General features: G+C 35.9%; 1 protein-coding gene across 4 annotated transcripts; it reads left to right on the forward strand.

The window, feature by feature from the left end:
- The first annotated feature begins 2,539 nt into the window (after positions 1–2,539).
- LOC107878019 (rRNA (cytosine-C(5))-methyltransferase NOP2C) lies at positions 2,540–24,637 on the forward strand. 4 transcript variants are annotated; one of them, XM_016724879.2, is made up of 14 exons: positions 2,543–2,728; positions 2,816–2,934; positions 4,392–4,704; positions 7,999–8,146; positions 9,014–9,151; positions 10,554–10,616; positions 10,826–10,885; positions 11,752–11,873; positions 14,201–14,411; positions 17,200–17,411; positions 20,493–20,593; positions 22,312–22,393; positions 22,581–22,642; positions 24,048–24,637. In XM_016724879.2, the coding sequence occupies exons 1-14, from the start codon at positions 2,654–2,656 to the stop codon at positions 24,157–24,159; spliced, it is 1,818 nt and encodes a 605-aa protein (XP_016580365.1). In that variant the 5' UTR covers positions 2,543–2,653; the 3' UTR covers positions 24,160–24,637. The 4 variants fall into 4 exon arrangements, with proteins under 4 accessions (XP_016580367.1, XP_047249640.1, XP_016580365.1 ...); XM_016724881.2 differs by lacking the exon at positions 22,312–22,393 and having other exon boundaries at positions 2,540–2,728; XM_016724880.2 differs by lacking the exon at positions 10,826–10,885 and having other exon boundaries at positions 2,545–2,728.

Genomic DNA, 24,637 nt, shown 5'->3' on the forward strand with positions numbered 1-24,637 from the left:
TAGCACCATCAACAACAACATCACCAAAAATAAGCCCGCCCCTAAAGTGTCTTTTGATGGTTGTTTGTTGATCAAACCAATTCTTTTTTTATTCTATTAATTACCTTAGGGTCTGATAAAGTTTGCACAGATCGTAAAGTAATAAAAATGACATCTTCAACTCTCAATTAGTTGGAATAAGCCATAGATGCACAATCTTAAATAAATCAGTACATATATTAGAATAATGATTAAATCATTTAAATAAATTATTAACTAAAATAAAAACTTAACTAAAATTAGACTTATTGTTTCCTCGAGGGACGGGGAGGGGGAAGGGGGGCGAAAAGATTAAGAAATTTTTCTTTTTTATCATTTTTGATCGACAATCATCTCAAAATTCTTGGACATTAAATTTCTTCTTAATATTTCACTTGTTATTTGAAATACGGAATGATTTCAAATGTTGAAGCATATAAAATTATGCCAATAAATTAAAAGCATTATTCAATAAAATAAATGAAATGTAAAAAATAAATATTTACCATGAAAGCCCATGGAAGCCATATAAGTTGACTGTCTTTGACGTTAACAGAGTCAACAAATATTTGACAGTCATTTTGAAGCTTTCATACCCCAAGGATAGTTGTTAAATGCCTCAAGATCCTCGAAGAGCTTTATTAAACCAAGTGGTATGTGTTGTCAACATCTCTCGCCTAAATAATATTATGTACAAATCAAACCAAGCAAATGATTGCTTGTGCTTCTTTGAAAGTCTTTTACCTTTCAACTTTTCTATCAAATTTATGGTTTTGAAGCTTGGACCAATAAGGGACAATAAGTCATCACCATCACTTGACTTACCTTTTTTGTATTACACTAGGTATAGGTTGAGAAGGAGGATAACATTTTCGTTCAGTAACTATGACAAACTCCTTCCAACAAAAAAAAAACTAGCATGCCACAGTAATTTATCCACACCTGATCTATCTTATCTTTATTTTCATACATAAACCTACATTTGAGAAGACCATACACCATAATCATTTGGAAACGAGCATTATTGCCCTCCGACAAATCAAGATATTGGCCAAAGCAGTTGTCCTGAAATAAATATTCAATTTTTATTCTCGAAGTATTTTTCTAAAGATATCAAAAGATTTTTACGGCTGACTTTACCATACAATCACCAATTAAATGTATGACACTATCACACTGCATTCTAGCAAGAAAACTATGAATACTAAAAATTTTGACAAACTCTTCAGTGAAAGGACTACTAAGATCAATATTAGCATTTGGATCATGTTGACTTTTTGAACTAAATTCAATATCTCTTTTGATGCATTTCTCTTTTGCATGTTTATTTTATTTTTCGTCTACTTTTGATTGAGATATCGCTTGTACAACAAGTTTACACAGTGGTGAATGTAGCCTAGCTACTTCACTTATTCTTTTACTTGGACTTGATTCACTTTATTTTCTTTTGGGAGACATATTATGTAAAAATAAGAGGAAAATAAAAAGATTATAATTGATTTATGCATCATTGAAAAAAGGATAACAGTAAATCTAACAAGTACAATACAGTAAAATAATAGTTCAACAGATCATTTATCTGTTGCAATAGATAAGTCATCTGTTGGAATTATTATTTTTGTTTTTTCTCATTTGTTGTAATAGATGTTCATCTGTTGAAAAAAAAAAAAAAACCCAATAGCAAGATTTATCAATAGTAACAACAACAATATCAATAAAACAACACCAATAACAACAACATTTACCAAGACCAACAACACAAATAAATCAACACCACCAATACCAACACTAACACACACACACCAAAAATATCAATTTTACCACCAACATCAACAAATCAACACTTGTTAGATTTTGGTCATAATAGATGTCTTCCAAAAAAATTAAAATTCAAGTTTCACTATTTTACAATAATGTTCGAGAACAAGAACTACATTAGCAACAAAAAAAATCATATTTCACTCTGAAAGATACCATATTTACTTTAATCATATTAAGAGAAGAAATACCACAAATTAAAATTAGGGTTTTCTTGAATCCCCAATTCATTATGGCAACAAATATTAAAATTGTGAACCCATACTAGAAGAAAAATTAACTCAAGTTGCTCTTTTTCTTCATAAGTAAAAAACCCTAATTTTTTATCTGTGAAAGTCGAAGGGGAACGATGAATGACTCAAAGTTGTTGTAGCCGAAAGTCGCCGGCGAATAACGTTGATTGACGGTTGAAAGTCGAAAAAAACTCTAAACTATTGTTGTCAGAGGTTGAAAGTCGCCGGAGATTGAAAATTGTCAATCTGTTGACGATGGTTTTACAGAATTGTTGGAAAAAGTTTGAGAGAGAGAGAAAATCAAGAGACGTTGAGAGAGGAGAGAGAGGGAGGGTTTCTATTGTGGGTTGATTTATATTTTTGAAAAGATTTTAAAAATTTTAAAAATATTAAATGAGTGAGTCTCAATTAATTTAATCATTTTTTTTTCAAAGTTTCTTTGACCATTAGGTTTGGTCAATACACCTATCCTTCAATTTTCTCGAGACCGTTGGTTGCCGGCTGCCGGTTTCATATATAAACATCGCAATGCTGTGGGTACACACTCGTCCCCTTCCTCTGAATGCAGCAAGGGATTCCTCTGAATGCAGAAAGGGAGGGACTACTTCATCAAAGCCATTCGTCGAAGCTTCAGCAGCACTCCCAGTCCCATTTCTCAGGTAACAAAACACTTTCTCTCTACTCTAATGGGAGTGTTTCAGATTGTTGATATATACAACTGTTGATGACATTGTGTAACTGTACAGATGGATCAATCAACGCGTTATCGTTATGGTCCAGCTTTGAAATGGAACCCTATGGTTGAAGAATACTTCGTCAAAGCATATGGAGCTGATCGTTTTGCTCGTATTTCTACTGCACTCACGTATGCTATTTGACTCATCTACCTTCTTTTTCTGCTTTTTTTTTTTAATAACCGTGTCGTCTGGGCCAATTTGCTAGCTGTTTTCTATTTATCATTTACGTAAAAGCAGTCCGTCAAAATGATTAATTATTACTAATTTGAATGAAACTTTCTAATTCTAAGAATACGTCGACTCTAGGTAACTGTGTCCACCAAGGCTAGGACAATGGAAAATCAGCAGTGTTTTTGTCTCCACTCGGATTTGAACCCGAGACTTTATGGTTCTCACCACTTTATTGACCACTAGGCCACTATTACTACCAATTTACTATCTATTTTCCAATTTACACTTCTTCTATTGCTATGCATCTGTTAGATAACTTATTGTTTAACTTGAGTTCTACATTGAATTGATAGAGTTCTTAGATTTGATGAGATAGAGTTGAGCGGGCACCCGAAGGTGTGACCTAGTGGTCAATGAAGAGGTTGAGAATAATATTCCAATGGAGACAAAAGCACAACTCCCTCCGTTCCTTTTTAGTTGTCACATTTTGCTTATCGAGAATCAATTTGTTTAATTTTCAAAGTTAAATTATATTAGATAAATTCAATATGTCAAAAATTAAAACTTGAATATTCAAAAATTTATATGAAAAGTACAATAAGTTACAACTTTTCTCATATCAATATAATAAAAAAAATACATCTTAAAATATTGATCAAAGTTCATCTTGTTCGACCCTCAAAAAAGGAAACTATGACAAGTAAAAAGGAACAGAGGAAGTAGGTAATTTCTTCTTATGTGTCCTAGCCTTGGTGGACAGAGTTACATGGACCTGGTGCTGGTGCTGAGGTGTGCGCAAGTTGGCCGAACACCATAGTTATCAAAAAAAAAATGAAATAGAGTTGAGTTCAATCTTTGTGTTTGTGTAGGCCCTGGAATTCAAAATTACAAATCCGCAATCTAGGCAAAAATGAGGTTGAGAAAAATAAGAGATCAATATTGAAGGACTATTAGTAATTAAATTCATTATTCATGTGGGTTCCGAGTATTTCCTTGTTTGTTAAATAGAAGACGCAAAGTTGGAGAGTTCTATAGCTGTTGTTCAATTCAAACGTGTGAAAAATTCATTGCATTGGCATACAGGGATTTTTTGCTACTAAGTTGTCTGATGTTATGGACTTGTAATAATCTTTCATTATGTGATCTATACATGTCCAGACTATTTTACTTTTGTCAGAGTCATCTTGATAGTTGAGCAGAATATTTTCTATTACTATTAGCAAAATAAGCACTCCCCATTTTGTGATGGTTTTTTTAATGATTTGTTTCTTGTTTCCAATTATGTGTATAAACATGTTTCTTTTCTTTGTTTGTGACATTTGAATGCCTTAACTGTAGGCACGAAAAGTGTCACTAATATTTCCTTTACATATAGATGTTCCCTTCTAACATTCAATTTTAATGCTTTCCGTAGGTGCCCATCATGTTACTCTTGTATACGGGTGAATACGCTCAAATCAACAAGTGATACTGTTATCGAGAAGCTTTTGGAAATTTTCAAGGAAAGAGGAATGTGCAATGTCGCAGTTCAAGAATGCATTGGAAGTGCAGAATCTCTTAAGGCAATCAAATGCATCTCGAAGTGTCAATATCCTGGCTTGGATTATGTAGTTTTTATTAAAGGTTCAGGACCGCATGCTATTCATTATGGGGACAACGAAGGCAAACCTCTCAAGGAGGTAATTGTGAGCCGAAAGTGTGCAGAGGCAGTTCTTCGTGGTGCCCAAGTGAGTTATTCAGCACTTTTATAGAGCCGGTCAGTTATAGCCTATTGAAATTCATTTTTATGTTGAATAAGAGATGTTCATTGTCTTTTTCCCAAGCCAATTTGGATAGTAGGTATATCTCAGCTTGTATATAGAAGGATGAAACAATGCCAATCATGACGGCATCTCTAACTTTTACCAAGTGAAGTGTCGTGTGTTTAAGTTATCTATATTGCTGCTGCATGCAACTACATGATGCTGTTCGTGATGTATGAGACTGTCTAAGAGTTTTACATTTTCACCTATTATCTTCTCTCAACAACAACATACCCAGTGTGTTCCCACATAGTGGGGTCTTGGCAGGGTAACGTGTACGCAGACCATACCACTACCTTAGCAAAGTAGCGAGACTGTTTGTGATAGACCCCCGATTTAGGACAGATAACAGTATAACAAACACAAACATAAACGCATATAAAATAATACAATATGCAAAATAAACCAACACTGCTAGCTAATACAGGAAACAATACAACCACAAGATAATGCTATAAGCTATCCATACGAAATCATAGACATCACCCAACCACGAACAAAAAACTCCAGACGCAAACAAAGTACTCCCCCTACTGTTACAGACACACTCCTATCCCCTAATCCTCTACCCTAATCCGTGTCCTCCACATCTTCCTATCAAGAGTCATGCCCTCCAGAAGCAGTAACTGCTTCATATCATACCTAATCACCTATTATCTTCTCTATTGTGTTAAAATACTTGTCTGTTTTCCCCGACAACATAGATGCCTTTGCTTTCAGCAACATTATAGCCTAAACCATGCTCTAATAAGACAAAGAAATGAGAGTCTAAAGTCTATGGCTTGAATGAATTAGTAACAGCTGATTAATGGAATGAGGGATTAAGAGACGGATAGGGAAGGAACAATCCATCAATCGTTAGTTGACCTTCCCTTTGAACCAGTGACGGTGCTCTCCATGGAGCTATTAAGGTTTTGGAATTCTATCTCTAGTTCCACTTGGAAGCATTTTGAAAAAGTACACTGGAAAGAACTTATAAAGAAAAAGGAAAATATCATAATAGAAGAAGGAACCGTACTGATGGTTATCAAAAAAACAAGGAACTGTACTGTTGCATAAATTTGGTAGACTTCTAAGAATTAAGGTCATCCAATCAAATGAGTATCATATTCGACAATTTATTCTTTTCTTCTTTCTCTTCTTAATTTATCTCGTCTTATTCAGGGGTGTAAATTTTGACTGGTTCTTCAGTTAGTAACTTAACCTTTTCTGATGGAGCAAGTAGTAACTTACCCTTCTCCATCTATGCACGGTTTTACCTGGAGGTATGTAATAGGTTCTTCATACCTTTGTCAGGATTAGGGTGCATTTGGTTTTTTTAAGTTTAAGACGTTTGAATCTGAATGGATATATGAATGATTAAGATGTTGTTTCTAGATCTGAATATTCAATGATTAAGACTATTTGTGTTTTAACATCTGAATGTACGTAATTTATTTATTTGTAGTAAATATGCAATTCAAATTTAAAAAGTAATAAAATATTATATTATATGAAAAAAATATTACATAAAGTATTAACTTAAACAACAAAATTATTATTTGAGTGATAATTAAAATATTTAAAGATAAATATATTATGTTAAATATAATTATTAAATTATTAAAAAAAGATATATCGATTAAAAATTTCTGTGATAAGATGTAAGTATAAAATGTTAAATTCAACATAAAGTAATTTGTCAATTAAACTGATCCAACAAACTAAAATAATTAATCAGATGTAATTTTGACTTAGATGCATAAATATTAAAGTATTTGAATAACTAATTAATACAAGAACTGACACATGTTTATTTGTTAACCATGGAATCTGAGTGAAAATATCATTAGTAAGTTCAATGTTATGTTACGAACAATGAATAAAACAACACACACAAAATTGGTATGTTTCAAATGGGAAATCAAGTCTCAATTTGCCCTTTCAATGATTGGCAACAGTTGTAAGCTGCAACTTCCCTTAAGACTTTCTTATTTAGATTAATTTCCTCCATTAGTTCATACAGTGTCTTTAGGCTTACTCATCAAATATCAGAAACAGCTAATGTTGGCATTAAAAAAATGTACGTATTTTTTAATAGCAAATAAATAGTATTGCTTAGTTACATATATCCTTTCTCATTCCCATGTGAAGTATGACTTTCAAACTTATAAAATATCTTCTATTATATATTTTCTTTCGACAACATAGGCCCAACAAAGTTTTGTTTCAATATAACAAAATCTTTGTTGTTCTAAAAAATCACATTCTTTTTCTCTAACAGCCTAGCAATAGAGGACATAAGTCTCCGGGTCGAATTGTAATAGTGTGTCTAGGCAATCAATCTATCTTATCTAATCTTAGTAGTAATTTAGTACCTTATGTTAGTAACTTTCATGTAAATTCTGATGGAAGCAATATTTCAACTACTGGTTCTATTTTGTCTCCCCATCTTAGCAGTAGTAGTTCTGCTACCCCATGCAACTTTTCTTAACTATTATATATAATATCTCCTTTTTATCAAAAACAAAAAAAAATTGAATTACCTCTTCTCCAAATCTTAAGATTCTATTATCCAAAGAACTACAAACAAAAAATTGCAAGCAGAAATTTTGAGTTTAGCAAATAGTGAATACACAAATTGATAACTAAAATATTTATAAAATTTTTGGTGAATCATATATAAAAGAGAAGGAAAGCGAGTGAAGAGGAAGAGAGAGAGAAACGTGAAGAGAGGGAGAGAGATAACGTGAAAAGAGAGGGTGAAGAGCAGTGTACAGAGAGAGGAAATAACGAAGTGAGAGAGTTTTGAGGGATTGTGTTTTAAAAAGAGTCTGAATGCTTTTCAGACTTCTTTTCATATCTAACCCATTCAGATGTTTTCAGATACATTAAGAGGTTTTTTTTTTTAAAAAAACAAATGCACTTAATGAGCTAAAGTCTGAACCATTCAGATTCAGACCTCCATTAAGTGCAAACAAATAGGGCCTTAATGACATCTTGAACTTCAATATCACTTGATGTTATGCATTAGTATTATGTCTATAGGGGCACAAATATACCAACAGGAGACGCGTGTCCCTGCAAGTTGGCAATATTACCAAAACGACGTTGGAACAACGGAAGATCTTTCTTCTTTGATTTGCTAGAATCTTTTTTGTAAAGAGTGCATGTGCTTTAGTTAAATAACTAATTAGTGCCTAAAGCATTAATCTTACCATTTATTTGTCATGTTCCCAGGTTTATGTGCCTGGTGTTTTGGCATGCAGTGCTCATGTCGAAAGAGGTGATGAAGTCGCAGTTTCAGTTGCTGTGGAACAGGCTGGTCCAGATGGTGGATGGGGTATTGCAATGACACGCGGGAGTGTTCTACAAGGATCACAAGCAGGTATTCTAACTTCTTCTTTTGCTTCTTTTCATATCTAATAAGTGTTCATTCTACCTTATCAATAAAAAGTGTTCTTTCTGAATTCTTACACTGATTTAACCGGAAGGCATTAATTTGTTCTCCGTGGAAAAGCTTGCTGAGGAACTTGCTATTTCTTTGACTTAAACTTGACATGTGCGTGTAGCTGCGGAATACATTTTGGTTTTGCTTCTGGCATTCCCTCATTTGCACTTTTGCCTTAATATGACAAGTTAATGATTTTGTATGGTTAGCACTTGCCTCAACTAATAGTTAGAGCTGGGGGCAAGCCAGTTGTTTCGATGTAGGAAGGTTTCATTTGTTGGGGTGACGGTATGTGCTTAATGCACATAGTCCAGAAATTTATTTCTCAATGAATGAGAATTCCTTAATGTGATAGCCATTTTGACTCCTTATTTTGGTGAATTTCCTACAAAATGAAAAGCTAGTTTTGCAGTGCGATGTCTGGTAGTTTATTTTGAACCATTGGCTTCATTTCACACTGATGTACTCTTCTGAAAGGATTTTAATGTTATCAGAAATATCCTCCTTCTCACATGATTATGGTGGGATATACTGCATATTTTTGGTTAAAATACCGAGATGATTTTTAAGCTAGTCTAATTTTGTGGATACAAGCTTGCTATGGTACTTTTTCTTTATTACTTGTAAAAATGCTATGCTATGATCTTTCTGAAAAATACACTAGGTCTTCTTGATTTGTTGGAATGTTGTCTTCTCTCTTACACAATCAAATTTTGCAGTATTATCTGTCATCTTTGTTTAAAAAAATTTAAGTTGTATGACATCCTTCCAGCCAATAGAGTGACCAATATCTGTTTTGATTAGATCCTTATTATTTTGAAAGAGATGGCTTCTACATTGGCCAAGCAACAGCAATGATGTCAAGAGCTGAGATGTTTCGTGTATCTGAAGGAGTTGCAGTGGATATGAAGGAAAGAGTATTTAGACTACCCTCCTTTTATGGTATAAGTTTTCCGCCTTTTCCACTGCTATTGAAATCATTTACAGGATATTATGTGCGTACTTTTTCATGGCATACTCTGGTCTGTCACACTTGATGATGAGAATCTGCTTCAACTTAATAAATGTTGTTATTATCAAGTTGTAAAGAATATCTACAGTTGAGCAGTTTTAAAATTGCCACTTAATTCTAGCCTGACAAGGGTATGTATGCCTTCTGTATATGACTATACGGGATTTTCCCCAATTATTGAATGAAATTTTTTCTTTCTTGATAAAAGAAGAGTCTGCCTTTTTTCTTTGGGTGACTGAATCGATTTCGATTCCTGTTTCTCATCTCTGTCAGGAATTACTGTGACACATTTATACTATTTAGCTGATATTTTAGTCTAAGTCATGGGTCTGAACTGGAAATGAGGAACTTTAACATACTCAATTTCACAACTGCTGAAGTTATGTAAGATGTCTGTGAGAATCGAAGTATAATTCAATTAAAATAAAAAGGAAACGAATCAGAAGTATATCTAATAGCCGTTTGTTTGTTCATTTGGTGCATGGACCTTAGAGAATTGTAACAGTTGATGCACTGCCTTCATGATGACTAGATGACATCCATTTATTTAGAAGAGTAGAAACAAGAATTTATTTCCGGAAGGCAAATAATAAATTTTGGAAGGCAAATTAAGATCAAATTTTTGGTTAGACCCGGGATTGATGTTGCATGAATGATATTTTGCAGTCAGAGACCCTTCTAAGCTCTCTTTCTATATGTGTGTCGTGATAGTCAGTTGCCTATTCATTTTCCTAGGAATGCACAAGGGGAGAATTGGTGCCATTAGTGGTCGAAAAATAGTGTACATGATTTCTGGTCAGAGTCTCTAAACAATAAAAGTTCCCATTTCTAGACAGAGACATTAAAGGCTGTAGTCACTTTAAGAAGGTATTTGGAGGCATACTGTATTTGCAAATTTTCAACTCAGTTGGTTAGAGTCCGACAATATTTTAAATCACTATCTTCCTGCAAAGAGCGCTTGGGGTATATGCTATTGCCACTTTCGTTGTATAAAGAAAATGGAATGTTTTAGTAGTCTAGAGCTGTTAAGACCGCAGAAGAATGGGGAAGTCCATTAAGTTAAGCTTTTGTTGTTATGAGTGTACTCAACAGTTCTTCTCTGATCTATGACAAAGGAAACACTTTGTACAATTGTCATATCCATGAGTGATTTTGTCAGGTTGGCTATTGTCTTTTTGTGCCGCAGTTTTCCGAGTATGAAAGAAAGAATGGAAAGGAATCATTATACTCAAGAATATACTCCAAGTGATTTTGGATTGCCTATGCATGGCAACTTCTTTTAGCAGATGTGAGTTCATGTGGCGGTGTTTGATTATAATACCTTTCTTTCAGATTTGCTCGAGGGTGAGATTTTTCTTCAGAACCTGCCAAGCATAATAACTGCACATGCCTTAGGTATGTTTATAATTTCTCAGACATTCTGTTCATTTTTGTGTAACGGTGAGTCACTATCATTACATTATATGCACAGTAGATATTCTTATGGTAACTCATGGATTCTGAACCTGTTTCGTGGTTCCTTATTATATGCTGCAAGTTTGAAGTATTCATATTGTAGGAACCTTGAAGTCACATTGGTTTTAATTGCCAGTTTAAATTTGAAGGGGAATGGCAAACAATTAATTTGGTTGATCATTACGCTTTAAGATCAAATGATGTAATTGGTAAGTTGATTAAATGGATTATACTGTTTCCAGTTTGCTATGAAAGATGATATTAACTTCTCTGAGAATGATACATAATTCTCTGAAAGTATAGCAAAGCGAAGAAGTCTTCCTACAATTTATATCTCTTAAATCTGATCCATGGTGGTGCACTGGTGCTGCATCAGTTTATCTCCTTGATTAAATACTTGTTTTCTTTGATTCCGATGTCAGTAGTATGCTATGCCCTAACAAACTTCGCCATCCCTTGTATTAACCTGTTTTTTTTACTCTTGTAAATTCTACTATACGTTGCTATCATTGATCTACAGCGATGCTGTCCAACTTGAACATCAGCACTGAAAATGCCAGGCAGAGAGTAAATCCTGAATGTCGATAAAGTGTTACGTTTGCAGACACTTGCTAGCAAATGCACATTATGTCTTGAGTATGGTGATTAAGCTATTGTTTTTGCTGGATATCTCAGTGTATTGCCTAATGCATTTTTTTTGATAACCGTGGTGTCCGGCCCAACTTTCGTGCAACTCGACTAATTCCACGGGATACCTGCCACCTCCCACTAGCAACAGGTACCAGGTAACTTTGTTTACCAAGGTTGGTAACTCCGTTCACCAAGGCTAGAACAGATAGGAAGAAATCACCTAGTATTTTTGTCCCTGCTGAGATTTGAACTGAGACCTCATGGTTCTCAACCACCTCATTGACCACTTGGCCCTTGGGTGCTCCATGAAGTTTCTTCTTCTTTTGTCTTACCTCAACACTCTAATACAATCTGTCATGTAAGTTCTGCAAAAAATAGCTTTGTTAAGTGAGTATGTTTCTCATGTCCACTGACATGTTTCTTCTTCCACAACTTCTTGTCCTAGATCCTCAACCAGGAGAAAGAATATTGGACATGTGTGCAGCTCCAGGGGGGAAAACCACAGCAATAGCAAGCCTTATGAAGGACAAAGGGGAGGTTGTTGCTGTTGATAGATCTCATAATAAGGTGCACCTTCTGAACTTGGCAGGCGATTATAAGTGTATTGTTGTCTATAATATTGGCACATCTTTAACTTCACAGTTTTTTGGATTCCGTGGTGCCAGCCTAAATGAGTTTACATGGGAAGGTTGTCACCTGGGTTAAGGATGTTCTTAAATTGGTGAGACTTGCACCATAGCAGTTTGAACCGTTCATGGTTTTTGAGTATTTGCTCAAGAATGGTGTAGCATTTTATGTTGAGTAATAGAAACGATGACATGTAAGCTGACATATCCCTAATTTGAAGCAAATTTATTCAGTGGGATGCACGTTATATAGGTGACACTTGTACAGGTGCTGCTTTGGCAGCTTAAAGAAATCCAGGTATCTCTAGCCTTTGATTGGTAGTGGAAGAATTGGCCTTTACGGAGTGATTTTTAGGTGCAAATTTTTTTTAACTCCGTGGAGATGTCAGTTTACTTGCCCCATAATCAACTCACTCATTGTCAGTGTTGTGAATGGCGCTCGCCATGTTGCCAATGGCGAAAGGCGAGCCGAGCTTGTGGCGAGAAAGGCGACGAGACATTTTTTTTTTTAAAATTTAGGGTTTTGAAGGATAAAAGGTTTCGAAGATGAGGGGTAGTATAATGAAATGCATGTTGGACTTGAAGATTATGAAAATATTGAAGAAGAATAAACTTTTATAGTTTTAGTATTGCTTGTTTTATCGATTATTGAGTCATTCAAGTTCTAGACTTTTAGTTTCTACAATATATTTTAAGCTTTTGAATTGAAATATTTGCTAATATATTATTGCTATTGAGATTTTTGATTACTTATATATGTAATTAAATATTTAAATTTTTTGGTATTAATTGTCGCATACCTCAAAAAGGCGAGCGCCTCGCTGCTCACCTCACCGTGTGGCGAGGCAGAGCCTTGTCGTATTTTTCCGCCTTTCACCGTCCAAAACACTGCTCATTGTATTCCCCTTCAGATTAAAAAGGCCCCTGGTTACCTGCGGTGGCAGTTTGAGCAACATGAACATTTTTGGATGGTCGACAATGTAAAGTATACCGTAGTTCCCAAGTGTGTCCAATCCTGTTACAATAATTACACTTGGGGTCGAGATATTAAAAATAAATTTTCTTCGATTCTACAGTGTGAGATGTATGATTTTTTGTTGTCTAAGATACAAGAATACAGGATTCAACGGTTGATGATGAGATCACCGTGTGACTAGGTAGTGCAACATGGCAAAGTAACCAAGGGAATTCATCCACGGTAGGAACAACTAAGGTCATAAGGAAGTTCAATAAGTGTAAGAACTAGAAACATGTTCTGTTGTTATTCATGCTGTTTTTTAACACTAGTAGTGAGTAGTGACTGATATCAACTCCTCAAATTACTCCATGGCTACCTATACCAATCGCAAATAAAAAGACATCTAATTTTATCTTCCTTAAGTTAGTCGTTGGAACTAAAACACCAGACCTGAAAAACATGGTTGGATTGAAGAGAGTTCTACGCAAACAAAATAGTAAACAATCAAGATTCAGAAAGGGAACAGTATCAGTTCTGCCTAAAAACCTATCAAAGAGTTTCTTAAACTGCTAGTTTGCTGCAAAAGTGACCTGAAATAAAATCTGAAGAGTATAGATTGTTCAGGCGTTATCCACAATAAAAGGAAAAATCAGAGAAGCCGATGGAACTGGAGAACAAGTTGTTGGGAAGTGAAAATATGACCAGATCTGTAAATCTAGTTATATGGGTGGGCTCAGGTCAGAATCACCAGTCGTCTCCGAAGAACCTCAGATCAGATGTTGAAGTTCCGGAAAAAAAGGCTCGGTGACTGTCCCAGATGTCGCTGATTACCGCACAATGAGGGTTTCTCCCTAAAGATCTGATACCATGTGAGTAATAAAGGCACGAGAGAAAATATTATTGAGATGTGTGTTGACAATTGTCTTGCAGTGAGCCGTTTTTACATCCATACTTCAAGCATTACATAATACATGTTTTCCAATTTGGGCACTAAGTATAATATATTTACAAATTACTTAACCGAACTCTTATTGCTAGCCTTGATGAGGAAAGCCTACCTAATATGCTTATAATTGAGGTTAAAAGCGCATTTATTTGAGGTTAAACACCTTCTGTTCCAAATACGCATACCTCATCATCTCATAATTAGTAAATAAAGAAATGGAGAAGCACATAACAAGAAATTTCTGTGTCTAAGAACTGTAAAGGCACTTTTCCAGTTCAGAATTCAAATTTCTTTCCAAATTTTGGATTGGATAGGTTTTGCTGGTCAATTTCTTTGTAACAATCTAATTGTGTTGCAATTACAGGTGCTTGGTATTCAGAAATTGGCGGCTGAGATGGGTTTAAGCTGTATATCTACATATAAGCTTGATGCACTGAAGTCTGTTTGCCGTGGAGCTGAATTTGATAGTTTGCCAAACACATGCAGTGTTGAGAATGTTCAAACCACGCGAGCAACAGATGTATTATCCACTGGTATAGATGGATGTGATGCACAGTTGCTGTCCCAAACGAATTGTGAGTAGTTCGAAAACTACCAATTTGTTCGTGATATTTTTCCAGTTTGGTGATGTGTTGTCAATGTTGTATTATGTTTGTTGTATGATCTATTTAAGAAGAATGGTCTTTGATGTTTCTTTTAGCCTGTCAAGAGGTTTTGACATCTCACATTGTTTATTTTTTGGGATCTCATAAAACAAGAAGTGTACCAACTAGTGATTCCACTAGATTGATCTGCGGTGACCTGTGTTGCTCAGATATGGGTGCAGATATCAGATACGCGTGTGGATCCAGATGTCAGATTCGTTATCACATGAATTTTGGGGCATGGATCCATGTGTGGATACGGGTGTTAGGGTACCACTAATAAATACATAAGAATAATATTTATGACAATGAGTTATTTTAGATTGTTGAAAATAACTTTATTTTCGATTAACAAGGTGATTTAAATCCATTACTATTAATTAATGGACTTTGGTTGTGGGTTAATGCTGGATTCAGTCAACCTAACTGTTTTTTTTTTGAATGCTGAATTCTTCAACATCAGGGAGATGTTGGGAACCATCAAAAATAGAATCAGAGAAAGTAATACTTACAACTTTCTCGAAAAAAAAAAAAAACTTTCTCAAAAAGAAAGTAATACGTACAGAGATCCTAGTAAATCTACAAGCTGTTCTTTTTCCTCTAGATTAACCAAAAAGTATAGGTTAATTCAGTATTTGGTTTATATTTAGGTTAATGTCATATACATAGATGAAGAGGTTAATGCCATATATAGGTTTGCATACAACACTTCCCTTTGTTATTGTATGAGATAACCTACGAGTAAAATATTACTAAGTACGCGTTTTGACCATGCAATTTGGAGCTCAAATTTGAAGTTTTGATTTGAATTTTAGTGTTTGTTTATGACATTTGAATAAAACTTCAACTTCAATTTGAAATTTTGATTTCAAATCCCAAATCCTACTAAAAGGTAGGATTTCATTTCCAAGTTTGTGAATTTAATTTTTTTTTAAATTTTAAACTTGACCCATAAGCTTATATTTTGCAAAGAAAGACCCATGCTCGTCATGAAGAAATTGCCATACAACATGGGAGGATTATATTAAAGAATAATTAGTTACTATATTTGTTGATTTATTGGACCAATGGATCTTAGTAAAATTATGTGTATTCAAAAGTTTGTAATAACATGTAAGAAGCAAACATTTATTTATAAAAGGAACATGGAGATATACGATTTGTTAATGCGGCCCCTAGGATATTTTAATACATTGTTTATGAATTATAGTTTGCTCAAATGTTAAGATTGTAAGAATTGGGGGAGTTTTGATAGTTTTCACAAATTGTGGGGTTTTATGTTTTTGTGAAGAAGTACAATTTTTGAGATCCAAATTGCATGTCCAAACAAAGTTTCAGCAAATCATGATTTTGATATCATGGCTAAACGGACCTAGTGTTTGCATAGGATTTAATTCTGCTAGCTTTAGTTTATTAATTTAATTACTTGTTGAAATATACCCTTATTTATGTTCATTATATGCAGTTATTGGTTGTATCTTAACACTCATACTCCCAAGTCCTATCTGTATCCACAAATCGTAAGATTTAGAGGATACACATGGAGCAGGTACAGTTGATTGAGGACATGATCCTGGATAAGAAGGTATGGAGGAAAAACATTAGGATAGAGGATTAAGGTGGGTGGATGAGTCGTAGTCAGTAGGTAGGAGGGCTTGGGTGTCTTTTGTTTGGCAGTGTTGCATATTTTTGTGGATGACGTATCTATGTTTTTTATCTTGTTCCATGCTTTTGATGTTTTTATATACTGTCCTCTGTCTTGAGCCGGGGGTCTATCGGAAACAGCCTCTCTACTTTGTTAGAGGTAGTGCTATGATCTGCGTACACTCTACCCTCCCAAGACCCCATGATGTGGGAATCTACTGGGTTTGTTATTGTTGTTGTTAGAGGATAATGAATCTGACTACTAGATATGAACTCAAGTCGGGTGCCCACACCCATATCCAAGCAACATAGGTGGCAGGCTACATTGGCATAATACATAAATGTGCCCTTTAACTTGGCTTCAACTTTTGTCTACGCCCTCCAACTTTGGCCGTTTATAAGTAGGCACTTAAACTTGTATAAAATTAAACAAGTAAACTCATGCATCATATATGGCGTCCTATGTGGCCAATTTGTGTCCTACATGGCATTCTATGTATATTATGCCACATAGGATGCATGTGTCCACTTGTTCAACTTTATACAAGTTTAAGTGCCTCCTCGTATGCATCCAAAGTTGGAGGTCATAGATGTGAGCTGATGCCAAGTTAAAGGGCATATGCTTATGTATTATGCCTAAAGTATTACAAGAATGCTTTATCAGAAAAAATTATTACAAGAATGGTATCCTTGGGCATCTGATGGGTAAGTTTTGGGCATATACACGGATTATTTTAGGCTAGTGTACAGTGATGGGATTAATTGGGGATAGCCCAAATCAGCCCATCAATAAAATATTTCATGCCCAATCCATTATCTTTTGGACGGGATAAGATTTTGGCTGTCAGTTTTGTCACCTCTGCATCTACACGTGTGTATTTAAACAGCAGATATTTATTTGTTAAAGTTTGTAATATAAGTTGCTTGATCAGTCTGGTTTTGATAGTCTTTTGAAGAAGGCTAGCTCAAGTGCTCTTAATTCAAGGACATTTTCACAAGTCATATTCTGTAAATTCAGTATAAAAATGTTCACCGAAAGTTCCAGTTAACTAGAGTAACTAAACAAAACTCGCAGTCATTGATTTGCAGCTGAAGGATGGTCAGTACACTAGTAAAGCTGAACTACGGAAACGTATTAGGCAACTAAAAAATGGGCCAGGAAGGAATCACACTGCAGGTGGGAGGGTTGAAAAGTCTAAAGGGTTTTCTCCCAATAGCTTTGATCGTGTGCTGCTTGATGCTCCTTGCTCTGCATTAGGTTTAAGACCTCGTCTCTTTGCGGGAGAGGTAAGATAGCTGCTGAGTTGTCTTATTTCAAGTATTCTTGCTCCTTTTGTTCTTTTCTGAAACTAGTATTCTTGGTTCTTTTTTAATATGGTAAAAGTTTCTCTACCATTTTATTTGATTGGATATGGATGAACTAGCATGTTCTGCCTATGTAGGAATCGATATAAGGTGCATTGAGATAATCAGATGAAAGTAGACAGAAAAAAAGAAGATAAAAGTGGATGTGTTGTCTTTTCTCTCAGTCTCTTTTGGACTATTGTATGATATACAGAGAGCAAAAATGGCTTAAGCTGTTCTGTGCTTGTTTTAAGTAGTTGAGAATGAGTGTTATTGTAGAGGATGATTATGAAAGGAAGTGGGAGATGATTAGAAACCACAAGATGTGGTGGTGATCAGAAAGGAACAAGATTTTGTTAAACGATATTTTCTATAAGCCTAATGTATCTATTGCAAGTTAACATTTTATTGATTAAAAAAAGGTGGAATTTTATCAAACAAAAGTTTATCAAGAAAAATAAGGCATACATAGTAAAAAGATGACTTGGTTAGAACCCAAATTAAATGATGCATTCCATGAATTTTATTATGGGTGGATCAGTAGCTTTTAATTCCCCCTTCTCTTCCATATTCCATGTCTAACAACAACAACAAACCCAGTGTATTCCCACCTAGTGGGGTCTGGGGGGGTAAGATGTACGCAGTCCATACCTCTACCTCTGATGAAGTAGAAAGGCTGTTTCCGATAGACCCCGGCTCAAGGCACGAGATACCACACAAACACATAGTAAAGCATAGAAGCAGATTACATAACATAAATACGGCACCCATAAGTAATATAAAACAGAGGAAAGCAGAGGAAAGCACACAGATTCGTAGTAAAACATGGAACACGTAACACGGAATCATAGCAAGAATAAAACCCCCACCAAGTAATTCCCTACACTAGCGACCCAAACTGGCCCTAATCCTCTGCCGTAATTCGCGTCCTCCAGACCTTCCTATCTAGGGTCATGTCCTCGGTGGCTGTAACTGTTCCATGTCCCGCCTAATCACCTCACCCCAGTACTTCTTCGGCCTACCCCTACCCCGCCTAAAACCATCCAACGCTAGCCTCTCACACCTACGGACCGGGGCATCCATGCCCCTCCTTTTCACGTGTCCGAACCATCTCAATCGTGCTTCCCGGATCTTGCACTCCACTGAAGTCACACCAACCTTCTCCCGGATAGTCTCATTCCGAACTCTATCCCCTCTAGTCAGTCCACACATCCAGCGCAACATCCGCATTTCTGCCACCTTCATTTTTTGGATGTGGGAGTTCTTAACTGGCCAACACTCCGCTCCATACAACAAGGTCGGACGGACTACTACCCTGTAGAATTTGCCTTTAAGCTTGGGCGGCACCTTCTTATCACACAGCACCCCCGATGCGAGTTTCCACTTCATCCATCCCGCCCCAATACGGTGCGAGACATCCTCGTCAATCTCACCGTTACTCTGGATCACGGACCCAAGATACTTGAACTTATCCCTCTTACATACCTCCTGTGCTTCCAACTTCACTACTACCTCATTCTCCCGCCTCACGTCATTAAACTTGCATTCCACATACTCTGTCTTGCTTCTGCTCACCCTGAACCCTTTAGACTCAAGAGTTTGCCTCCACACCTCTAATTTGTCATTCACACCCGCTCGAGTCTCATCTATCAGAACTAAAAATAACCCGCCTGCACCAAACCCGCATATGCCTGAACCAGCCCCGTCCCGTTGCCATCCCTACTTATAACTCTTTACTTATGCTTTTCTCATCTTTTTTTCACACGTGCATGGATGATTTATGAATAAGCTGGTTTCTAGGGAATACGTCAAGTAGTACTTTGAATTTGTATTTTTTATCATGTTTCCAACTTGTGATACGTTATAATTTGGGGAAATCATAAGTTTCCCCTTAAAGTTGCATGGAAAAGTCATATATGCACTGATAATTTAAGGGCGACCCCTCAACCCCCTATTCTTGTTCAAAGTGTATTTATATCCCCTTGAAAATTCAAAACCAATCTTTACGTGATTTAAAAGGCTAGCATTGATAATCAAGCCCAATTCTTTAGTTTGATACTACGGCCATAGTGTTTGTTTATTGAAGTAGTCAGGATAACCATCATTAACTGCAGTGTTCAACTACTACTATGACGTGAACTGCTGATATCAGTTATACTAGGGAGGATGCTGTGGAAGTGCCAAAACTTTAAGTCTTGAGAAATATCGTGATTATTTAGGTATACTAAGGTTAAACGCATAATCAAAATGGATACATTCTAAGACCACCAGCCAGTTGACATATAAAAGCAAACTATTCTACGAGGTAACCTGTAATAATACCTAGTATCTCAATACCTGACAGAACAAAAGACAGGATGACAAAGATCATAACATATTTTATAAAACCAATAATGTTGAGTACACAAGGATACCTTAGTCATGATTTACAAATGCTAGATAACAGGGTAGATGGGAGAAACATACCAATAGACCTAGACATAGCAAGAACACCAAAAACTCGATGCCCGTTCCACTGTATAACCTTCCTTCCAGCAACTTCAATCCTTGCATATTCATCTTCTCGGTTTGGTTTGTGATCCACTGACAATGTCTATCTGAATAATTATTATTAGTAAAAAGATGAGTAACTCTCAAGTAAGAGCTGGTCAAACCTTTTATCTTCTTGGGATGGTGACATCATGTGAAACAATCATGAAAGTGAATCAGTGATACCTTCTTGAATGTAAAAAATTCATTAATCCAATGCCATGCGGATATTCGTTGACACCCTATTTTCTATTTGACGACGTAACTGAAAATTTTGCTCTTGTCCAGACATTTCTGATGGGTTGGGTTGGGGACAAGGTTCTGATCATCGACACCAATTTTGATCAGAACAAGTTTATTCCTGTTTCATGCTTTCGTATTTCAATACTACTTCTCTAAAGTGTATTTCCCCTTTACATTGTAAATTTGAGAAGAGAATACTTTTGTTATAGGCAGGACAACTAATTTATAAAACGTTTCTCTTGTTATATCCAGGAGACAATTGATTCCTTGAGGAGGCATGCCAAGTATCAGAGACGAATGTTTGACCAAGCTGTTCAGCTTGTTCGCCCAGGTGGAGTCCTTGTCTATTCCACGTAAGTACAAACATGTATCTGAACTTTCTTTAATAAGACTTGAGACTAGTTTCGTTGTTGAGATTATTGGAGCATATTTCATAACTGCTTTTGTTGAGTTAAGAATTATCATTCCATCTGTCCTTTTTCTTACCCACTGACCTATATACCAGCTGTACATCGCTTTGTCTTACTTTAAACTTCTATCCTCTTGGATCCTTCAAATATCTAAGTCCCTGTTTTGCAGTCTTCTCAACTTTGTTTCGTTGTTCCCATGAATGACTAAGCACCAGATCCCAATTCTTCTTCATGTTGGAGACTGTGCTTGCATAAATTGCGTGAGATCCTTATGCATACAAGATTCTTAATTTTCCTTTTTATCTTTTGATATGGTTGTTTATACAAAATCCATGTGGGAGTTGTTGCACAAAATGCCCTTCCAAAATGTGGACTCATGTCCTACCTAATGTTCAAATGCGGAGCACATACCAAATTTCAATGAGACATTAAGGCGGACTCATGTCCAATGTTAAATACATGACCACAGACTAGATTTCAATGAGACATTGAAGTGTAGAAGACTTCATCGTACAAATAAATAATTAGGACAACAAAGGTTATGCTACAAGAAATTAAATTCATACAAATTCTGAATGTTGATGCATGAATTTACTACAAAATATTGGCTCTTGTTTCTGAACCCTGCATGGAGGAGACTGAAAGTATGTTTAATTGTGCGAACATTATCTCATGGATTGTTCACCAGGTTCTAAATTCTCCGTGAATGTAACCTGTAGGGCTACTTCTTTTTCCCCTCCGGAGAAAATTCAGTGGGTTCGTGTGCACTAGCTATACCTCCATCCCCTAAAGAGAAACTTTTTTAGTTGGAGAGATCTTGAGTGTGGGAGTGCATGTACTAGTGAATGAAGTTCTTAGTTTCTGACAGCAGTACCTCATATTTTTTGCACATTATTCAAGTAGTGTTGTAAAAGTCACATTTTAGGCATGCTTAAGCCCCGAAGCTCAGGCTAGGTGCTTCTCTTTGCTTTTTTTTTTTGAGACTGGTAAATTTGTATTCCTCAGCATTCAGGATATGTTGGCCATCTCCAAGACGTTACAAAGATCCTAATAAATCTACAATTTGATCAGTAACCTCTAATACACAACGCTTCACTTCACTTAGGCTGCGGTTCAGTATATGTAAAGGCACTAAGGCGTGCAACTCATTGCGCATAAGTTCTATCTTGATTAGAATGATACTAAACAATAAATATGATTAGCAGAAAGATATATTAGTTGTTGCAGAAACCATTACGAATAAAATTGTTACTTTTTTCTTGCACTACACATACATTTTTATTTTTTCTTCGTTGCGCCTTTTCTTTACTAAAACCCACATTTCCGTCGCACTTAAAACCCAATCGACCTGGAGCACTTCTTAACGCTTTCGCCTTTGAAAACAATGTATTCAAGACAAGCATTTAATGTCACACGTTTTAATTATGTTAAACTTGATGGAATGTGTTGAGACACAATATAATTAAATAAATAAAAGTATACTCTTTCCAACAATTTAAGCTTTTAGATGAAATGGTCACACAGTTCGGCAGATTGGTCGGATTCTTCCGATACTTAGTCATATGTTTAATAGCATGGACAAATGATGTAACTAGTTCCAGCTTCAATACTTTGTCATGTTTAATAGCGTGAACAACTGATGTTACTGGTTTCAACGTCAGATGTACGATAAACCCTGGTGAGAATGAATCTTTGGTTCGATATGCATTGGACACATATGAGTTTCTCTCGTTGGCATCTCAGGTTAGCTTAAAAGTTTGCATATTCATGTGAAATAATATTCCAGTAAAATGATATTAAAGGTGCTATTTGCTGTCTAGATATCATTGAGGATCCCTGCCGATTAATATTTTTCATTGATATACTTATCAATATTTTCTAGCTTACCATTGATCTTACATATTTATCCAACTCTTGTATTGTCTTTCAGTATCCAAAAGTTGGAGGACCCGGCCTTACTGGTAGTTGTCAATTGCCCGATGGATTTGTTGAGTAAGCATCTTGCCATTTCATAGTATTTACTTTGGAAGACTTATGTCAGTTGTGTGTTGGAAAGCTGTATAAATAGTTATACCCATGAGTCCGTGACCGGTGCTTCAGCTATGTCAAGCTTAATTTGTTCATTCTGCAGTTGTTTTCATTTGTTCTTATCAGTTGAAGGAATGCACTTGCATCGTCACATAATGCAATGATGCGAAGTGATGCGAGCCCCTCTCACTGCGTGTGGCTGATACGAGCGCATCATGTTGATTTTATTTTTAGGGTCAATTTTAAATTTAAAAAAGAGTCACCTTGTGTTGATTTTATATTTAGGGTCAGTTTTAAATTAAAAAGAGTCTACTACGGTGACTACCACTGTTGCAATTTTCGAAGGTCAACTTTGAAGTTCGCTTCTGCGACTTCTTCTTCACTGCTTCACTTCATAATGCGCTCGCATCGCTTCACGCTTCGCGTAATGCATAATGCGGAGCCTTGTCGCTTTGTTTTGCATCACACTTCCCTGAACACTAGTTCTTATAGATGGACATGTTAGTGTCTGTTGAGTAATGTCTAAAATAAATATGGTGATGGTTGAAGTCAGGCGCTTTGAACTTGTCCCGTCAATGGAGGAAAACATTTTTTGGAATATGTTCACTAATTTTTCCATGTTTGGTTAGACTAAATTTTTGGAGAACATTTTCTGTAGGAAAACAAATTCCTAAAGATGAGGAAAACAAGTTCCTACCCCTTGACCATCCTATCCCCGAGGCCCCACTCTCCACCCCCTCCTACCGTTATATTGTTTTGCTAGATTACATATAAATGCTTTTGAGAGAATATTTTTACTTATCAAATACTAGAAAATAATTGAGAAATCAACCACACCCCCAAGGGTGTGGTCTAGTGGTTCAATGAAGCGGGTTTCAATTCCCGACAAAGACAAATATTAGGTGATTTCTTTTCATCCGTTCTAGCCTTGGTGGACAGAGTAACTGGTATCTGTTGCTGGAGGGAGGTGGTAGGTATTCCATGGAATTAGTCAAGGTGTGCACAAGCTGACCCGGACACTACGGTTATCCAAAAAAAAAAAAGTGAGAAACCAACTTGTTTTCTGAAAATATATGTTATATGGAAAATATTCTCTTTCATACCAAACACACCCCAGAACCTTTGAGTTATCTCTATTTTTTCTAAATTTGTTAGCAAGACTAGTGATGGAAGGAGATTAAATTTAGAAACAGAAGTTCGCAAAGGATGTACATTTATTTAAAAGGTATAGATTTTCATCATAATTCTAATATCTGCTGCTGCCTATAAACATCATGGTCAGATGTTTCATGTATGGAAACACACTATTACAGTGTTGCATTAAATCATTAGTGGTGGCATTGACACCTTTTGCTTCTAAATTCTCCAGGGAATGGTTAAAGCCCGGTGAAGAAAATTTTGTTCAGAGATTTGATCCGTCATCCGACCTGGATACAATAGGATTTTTCATAGCAAAGTTTAGCGTCGGACTCAAAAACTGAATTGAATGTGACAACTATTGGGACAGGTGATTTGGCAATGAAACTACATGAACTTCGATGATGCAAAGTTGCTCTCTTGGTGTACCTTATTGACAATCACATGTGGAATATGGGTTACAGAATCAGTTTATGTAACTGTGAATGCCAGATTCTAGGTAGATACTACTACTAGTCCTACAGTCCAGGCAACCTCTCCAATGGTTAAAGATTGCTCAGTGGTCATGAAAAACTTGGTTTATGACTCTCATGCGGTTGGTTAATGTACATGCCAATTTATGGGACCTCCCATCTATCCATTTATTTTTTAACGCGCCACTGATTGCAGTGGAAAGCTCTTGATCGTACTTCCAACTTTCTGAGCAAGATGCTAGCTTCATTGGAGACTCGCTAATTTTTGCTACTTCGTCTTTAAAGATTAAGACCTTGTATTAAGTCTTTAAAGATTAAGACCTTGTATTAAGAGTTTGTTTGGATGTCC

The sequence above is a fragment of the Capsicum annuum genome, chromosome 7, assembly GCF_002878395.1.
Source record: "Capsicum annuum cultivar UCD-10X-F1 chromosome 7, UCD10Xv1.1, whole genome shotgun sequence".
Lineage (NCBI taxonomy): Eukaryota > Viridiplantae > Streptophyta > Magnoliopsida > Solanales > Solanaceae > Capsicum > Capsicum annuum.